This window comes from Lathamus discolor, chromosome 6 (assembly GCF_037157495.1).
Source record: "Lathamus discolor isolate bLatDis1 chromosome 6, bLatDis1.hap1, whole genome shotgun sequence".
NCBI classification, from domain to species: Eukaryota; Metazoa; Chordata; class Aves; order Psittaciformes; family Psittacidae; genus Lathamus; species Lathamus discolor.
Window position 1 is genome coordinate 51,122,058 of NC_088889.1, and position 6,872 is coordinate 51,128,929.

Here is a 6,872-nt window from a genome sequence, read left to right on the forward strand (position 1 = left end):
TGTCACAGAATGTCACAGAATGAGATGTGTCCAACCCGCCATGGCCTCGGTACCCCAGCTGGTCCCGGTGCAGTCCCCCCAGGCTCAGGCATGAGCTCAGCCTGCAGGAACAGGGGCTACATGCAGCTCCTGGTGATGTGCTCCAGTTTTCCTGCACTTAACAAAGATGTTTCTGATAAGCCAGAGTTGGCCAAAGGCAATATGTTGTGCAGGTCAGGTCTAGCATCTCTTCCTATAGACTGCTGTCATTGTCCTTGGAAGTTCTGAGCTTTTTGCTTCAGAAGTTCTCCCTTCGAACAGAGCATTGTTTGTTGTCAACTATGATTGGAGGTGTCTGTTGTACTTGTGTTTCTCTTAACTGTGTTGTAGTTATCAAATGTTTCCTTCTTGTAAGGAAGAAACAATCCAAGTGGTTCCTGAGTTACATCCATGACTGTCTGTGATTATTTCCCATTTTTTTTTTCTTCTTGCTTTATGTGCACTTCCCACTTTTATTTGTTACCACCTTGGGTAAGAGCCAGGATAGCAGGAGCAGGGGCTGTAAACACCACTGTGTGCTCTTGGCCTGCCCAGAGCCACTAGGCTTTGCCACTGCTAATCTGCTGCCCCGTGCACTCCGAAGGGTGTCTGACTCCAGCCTCGGGGTGAGGGACAGCGTTTGGTCTAACACTGCATCCTGGTGAGGCCCCGCAGCGTTTGTGCTGCTCTCCATTTCACCGAGGGGGGCGAAGCCCCTTTTCTGTAGCAGCGACTTTCCCGCTGGTGCCTCAGTGCTGTGGCACAGTGGTCCCCTGGGAGAAGTGCCCCTTGCTCAAAGCTGAACACAAGCTGCAGTGCCCTAAGGGAAATTGCTCTTCCCGTGGGGAGGAGACAGTAACTGCTGAAAACTGTTTCTCTGAAGCACCTGCTTTTATACCTCTGAAGTTACAGAACTGGGAGCATGCTTGTCTTCTGGAGGCACTAGTCACTAGAGAGCACTCTCACCCACACCTGGGCTTCCTGCGCAGCCTCCAGGGCAGCAAGGCAGGGGCAGCCACAGCCTCCTCAGAGCCCTACTGCTGCAGCACTTCTGGTTTATTGGGTCCAGTGGATTTTGGCACTTATATTAACTTTACACTTTCATTCATTTCCCTGATCCAGAAAGAAATAACTCCCGTCACTGCCCCTCTACCGTGCTCTGGTGAGACCCCACATGGAGTACTGCATCCTCAGTTCAGGACATGAAGAGCAGGTTGCACTAGATGACCTCTGAAGGTCCCTTCCAACCCAAACTGTTCTACGATTAGATACGAGGGCACACAGACACTACTACTGAAGGGCTGTGCTCTACACAGTGAGACCTGCTCCTCAGCTCTGTGCCGGACCTTCCCGCAACGGTTACTACCTCCCGCTCCCTCCTATAAGGAGCGCATGCGCACCCGTCTGCGGGTAGCAGCAAAGCGCGCGGCTCCCCATTAGCCTGCCTGCTGCTCGCCGGTCGGCCCAATGACAGTGCCCGTTGTTGCGGGGTGACGGGAAGAAGCCGTTGCCGAAGCGCCGCCCCTTCCTTTTCGCCGCCGTGCTGCCATCACGAGCGCACGTCCCAGGCCTGTCTGTCGTGCCGCCGCCGCCACCCAAGTAAGTGCGTGGCTGCCGCTTCCTCCCGCTGCCCCACGCCCGGGGAATGGTCGCTCCTGGCCCACCAGCTCCAGCCCGCGGCCGCCAGCGGGGCTCGGGCGAGACCACTTGGTGCGGGAGGGTGTGCGGCAAATGGCGGCCATGTGCTCTCCCGGGCTGGGCCTGCGGAGGTACGGGTCAGGGTGGGCTTAGGCGGAGGCCGCGGTGCCGCTTTCCTTCGGGAGAGGTGTGGGGCGCCGGCGGTGTGAGGCCGAGCAGGCAGCTGAGGGAGCAGCGCCCCGGAGCCCGGTGCAGGGGGGGAGCCGCCGAGGCTTTGCGGCGTTAGGTGCTGTTGTGCCCTGGCAGGAGGCTGGTACGCGGCCTCGCGTGCCGTGGGGTTTTCTTGAGAAGCAGAGCAAAGCAGTTGTAGCGGGAAAGGGAGGTTGGCTTCCCTGCGTGAGGAGGTGGACTTCCTCCGAACACGTAACCGGTTCATTGTCACTGAAGAGCCAGGTCTGTTGTTTTCCAGGATGCGTTACGTCGCAGCTTACCTTCTAGCAGTCCTCGGTGGCAACGAGTCTCCCACGTCAAAGGACTTGAAAAAGATCCTGGACAGCGTCGGCATTGAGACAGATGATGAACGCATGAACAAGGTGGCATTGCCTCTTAGCTCCAGATGGTCATGGCCCAGTCGGCATCAAAACACGGGAGCTGTTCACTTGGCTTCTGTGTTTCTGTAGTCGCTTTGTTGTTGAACTAGTATTGTTTTGTACAGACGTTCGCTGATCATTACATGTATGATTCCTAAAACACTGCCTAACTGATCAGAACTATTTTTGCAACATTTTTGTGGAAGTCTGGCGTTCTTATTTAATGCCCATCCTCCACAAAGATTCCCTGTCTGTTGCTGCTGACTTCTGACCATTCAGTCTAATGATTTTCAAGGGTATGGTGGCTAACACAGATAAATATGTATTGAAAATAAGTTCTGTTCAGCACTTAACATTTAATGTTTTGGCTTTTGGTTAGTACTGATTGAAAGCTAGCACTTTTGAAGGGCTGATATTCAATAATAAGTTCTTAGTGTACTGCAAGGAAACATCTGTTTCTTCACCAAGAAACAAGCAAATTATAACATGGACATTTAAGGTAATAATAATACGTAGGAAGATTTTGGAAATGAGTGCTGAAATGGTTCTGCTGCAAAACAGGCATTTTAAGAAGAGAGTATCTTAATTATAATGTGTCTTATGATATAATTGACGTTCAGTCTTGTGGACTTAAAAATAAATGGCCATTGGCGGGGGGTGGGGAAAAACCAATAAATGGTCTTATCACCTGCCCCACACTTGTACATGGAGTGTTTCCAGAGAGGTGGAGGCAAAACCAGGTTACTTTCCCAGTTGGAGACAGGGTTTTTTACCATAGGCCTGACCAAATGGTGGATTGACTGAGCTGATAGCATCCATGTTATGGTTTGGGATGTTGGTTTGAACTGGTGGTGCGCCTGTTTAATGCCAGGTCTTTTGGCTTTGGCTTGTTTACGTTTGTTTTATCCCTTCGTAAATTGTTTGTTTTCCCTGATCCTCCAATATCCGGAAGGCTTCTCTGGAATTTGTTTTGGTCATAATTAATCCTTTTTGTTTGTGCTGGCTGTATCTTATACCAGTGTAAATCTAATGAAGTCCTAAAACCACCTTCCTTCTGTATGAAGGAAGCACCCAGGCCACTTGCTCTGCGTAAGCAGGAGGTGCCTGTTAAAAAGCTCTTGGTTAAAGTCCTTTGACGACCCAGCAGTGTTCAGCACTGACTTGTGGTAGCAGGGACTTACCAGTAAGGTCTGTGGCATTTCTTTCTTACTATTTTTTTAAGTGCTTCTTGCTTTAGGAATTTCTGTTGGGTTTTGCCTTCCTCAACACTGATTATACAACAAAGGTAGTAAAATTGAAGTTGGGACTGCCTGTTCCATTGCAAGGACACAATAGCCAGCTGGGCTGTAACATTTGGTAATGCTAGGAATAGAACCCTGAGGTTTTTGGTCTAGCGCCTGATGCTTCAGAGCCTCCCTGTGGGAATTAAGCAAGAGGTGTTGACAGTCCTGTGATTTACAGCCCATCAGTGGGGTTTCCTAATTGGCTCCCCAACATCTGTGTATCTTTCTTTCTGCAAGGTCCTTGGATTCATTATAAATTCATGGTAACAGATTTAATGCAAAAGCTTTCACAGAAAAATATAAAAGACTTAGATGAAGTTTTAGTTCCAATGTCCCATTCCTTCCACTGAGAAACAAGGAATGTTGTGGCTGTATCAGCAGCAGGATGGAGGCATTTTACAGGATGATTAATCAGTACCTGTTTAAATGTAGCTTATACTCACACTGGTTTGAAACTATTAACATTCTAAACTTAATTTACACAGGTTATTAGTGAGCTGAATGGAAAAAATATCGAGGATGTCATTGCTCAGGGTAAGTACAGTCTCTTGAGTGTCACAGATAAATAATTACCTCTACTACTTTGGTAACTTAGACCTGAGAACGCAAAATTGCTGCCAGCTCCCTGGTTATTTATCAGTTTAGCTCTGTGGTTGAGGACTTCTATTCTGCATCTCAGCTGAAATGCCTGAAATGCACGTCCACTCTAATTCCCTGCAGGTCAGTGCCAGTACCTGCTGGGTTTCGCTTGTGGACCACATTAAACTGGAGAACTTAAGCATGCATGAGCTGACTGGTAGTCTGCTCATGATGTAGTTTTCTGGACATAGAATCGTAGAATAGTTTGGGTTGGAAGGGACCTTCAAAGGTCATGTAGTCCAACCCCCTGCTGTGAGCAGGTACAACTTAACTAGATGTTGATCAAAGAATTAGCTGTCCTTCAGATTCTCTGGGAGGTTTTTTCTTTGTGTTTACCCATTTGTAAGCATCAGTTAGGTAAAACAGGCAGTACAGACTGTTAAGTAAGTGTCAACTCCCCTTAAGGTTACAGTTACACACTCTGTGGTTAACATAAGCCTCTCCAGTACACATCTCTTCTAGAGCTCCCCAAGTCTGGCGCATTCTTCTCTCTAAAGCAGGACTCTGCTGACTTGTGTAGAAGCTTGTGCTCTTACTTGCTGGCTTTTGTCAAAGCTGGAACTTTTGAGTATTAGGGCTAAAATAAAGCAGAGCTGAGGTGGTGCACAGGTTTCTGATTAATGAATTTCTCTCTTTTTTCTTTTATTTTTTTTTAATGCAAGTTCATAGGCACAAGGGCATGTATTTGCTTAAAGGTGGTCAGGACTTTGCCTGGCCTTGCTGTTATGAGCAGTAACTGCTATGCATATGGTCTCAAGTCCTCAGAGAGCCATTATATGTGCTTACAACACACTTAGGTTATCGCTTTCTGTAATACATTAAAAATATTTTTCCTAGAACATACTGACATGCATATGAAACATGTTTGTTTACTTGGCTAGTTTGTTAGAGCTTGAAGTAATGGAATTATTTAGAAACTGATTCTCAGAAATTGGGATACAGGCAAGCATACTGTGTACGTGACCTCTGAGTGCCATGGGACCTTTGGTATGTGAAAGGCATATGCCAGAGAACTAGCTGGCTTTCCAAAGACAGGCATAAATCAGAAGTCAGTTTGTTAATCTCAAAGGAGATGTAATAGGGTTCATAGGGTGCTGGAGAATTTGGTTAAAATACTGTCCTCTTTGCCATAAATAAATATTTTCTTCTATCCCCTCCTCTCCTGTAAGTGGGATCCAGTCATGCCCTCACAGTTCTCTATACTCAAAAAAAGGGGGGGAGTGGGGGGGGGAAGTGGGAAGCCAGTGCTGTCTATATTTTTGTCTAATATACCTCTATTTTTGAGGTATATTGAAATTATAAATTTCTGGACTATTATGCTGTATTCAAAAAACATACAGCTTTTTCTGTATGTTTAAAATTGGATGTGTTTGACACTTTTTATACAATAGGTTTGGGGAAAAAAATTTGGGCCTTTGTACAGCAGTAAGCTTACTGATAACATGCTTTTGGTGTTCTTAGGCTAAACCCTTGTTAATCTTAAACTCTTGTTTGTCACAGAACAGTTTATATTTTCTTACCATGGGTGCAGTCTCTTGTTCCTTTCAGCTAATAGTGACAGGTTCAGTCCATGAGTCACGGTATCTTTTTTTCCTACACTCTCGGGTCTCTTCCTTTCCACCTTACCTCTCCGATTGTGATGAGCATTTAAGTATTTTCTTCTCTAACCCTCTCAGGTAATGGAAAACTTGCCAGCATGCCGGCTGGGGGAGCTGTGGCAGTGTCTGCTGGAGGGGGCTCTGCTGCTCCTGCTGCAGCTGCTGCCCCTGCTGCCGGTGAGTATTTGTGGAGAGGCATTGTTGAATGCAGCTCCAGTTTTCTCAGTTAAAATCTTAATAACTGAGTCCAAATTTCAAAGCTTTCTACTTTGGCAGTTAACTATGTGATTGAAGTGTAAGCTGAAGAGTTACTTCTGTTTGGGTAGTCGGAAGCGTTTGCTCTTTATCTATCTTAAGATTGGTCTGGCTTAGAACCAGGAATCAGACTTCACCGTGTAAAGCGCATCTCTTCAGTAGTAGTGTCCATGTCCCCTTAATGTTTGTATTTGGCTATTGAAAGAGAATGAGATGAGCCATGGAGGCTGAAATACCAATAGTATGGAAGCTGAGAACGCCAAAACCTTTGTTTTTTCTGAAAGAAAAAATTGATGGTGCAAAAATTTTAAATACTGACCATTGGGCTTGGTCTTTTGTTTTCTTTCAGCTGAGGAGAAGAAAGAAGAGAAGAAGGAGGAATCTGAAGAATCTGATGATGACATGGGATTCGGCCTATTTGATTAATTATTTGTTATAGAGAAATTATTAAAATTCTTTGTTAAAAAGGTTTGGGTTTTTTTTTTTTTTTTAGTTTATATTATAACTATACAAGTGCTATTAGATTCATACAGCTGTTCGTAAGATAGCTGACACAGCTTTGATTTTTCTGTCTGAAACAGGTATGTGAATTTTATGACAAGCTATGGGACTCAACTGTCTTGAAAGGCCTTACGAAATGGCTACGTTTGTGTGAACCTGGGCGCTTGTTTTGAGACTGCTATTTCTTAAACATTATGTGGAAGCTGAATCTACCTGGTATTAACTGAACTTCACCTCCCTAGTATTTTGCCATCTTGATTACACAGGAAACAGTCTCATCTATGGAGCAATAAGAGGACTTTATTTTTCAGGATCTGTTTAATCAATTCAGAAACATGTGAAACTGAATG

At 45.6% G+C, this 6,872-nt stretch overlaps 1 protein-coding gene across 1 annotated transcript; it reads left to right on the top strand.

Annotated features, from left to right (window-relative positions):
• Positions 1-1,507: 1,507 nt before the first annotated feature.
• RPLP2 (ribosomal protein lateral stalk subunit P2) lies at positions 1,508-6,490 on the top strand. Its single transcript, XM_065686862.1, has 5 exons — positions 1,508-1,617; positions 2,126-2,249; positions 4,015-4,063; positions 5,845-5,943; positions 6,371-6,490. Exons 2-5 carry the CDS (start codon positions 2,127-2,129, stop codon positions 6,445-6,447), a joined length of 348 nt encoding a protein of 115 aa, XP_065542934.1. The 5' UTR covers positions 1,508-1,617; position 2,126; the 3' UTR covers positions 6,448-6,490.
• The last annotated feature ends 382 nt before the right edge of the window (positions 6,491-6,872 follow it).

Coding starts and splice junctions, on each gene's coding strand:
- RPLP2 (XM_065686862.1), top strand. CDS start 2,127: ATGCGTTACGTCGCAGCTTACCTTCTAGCAGTCCTCGGTGGCAACGAG. Junction 2,250..4,014: donor ATGATGAACGCATGAACAAG/GTGGCATTGCCT, acceptor TAATTTACACAG/GTTATTAGTGAGCTGAATGG. Junction 4,064..5,844: donor CGAGGATGTCATTGCTCAGG/GTAAGTACAGTC, acceptor TAACCCTCTCAG/GTAATGGAAAACTTGCCAGC.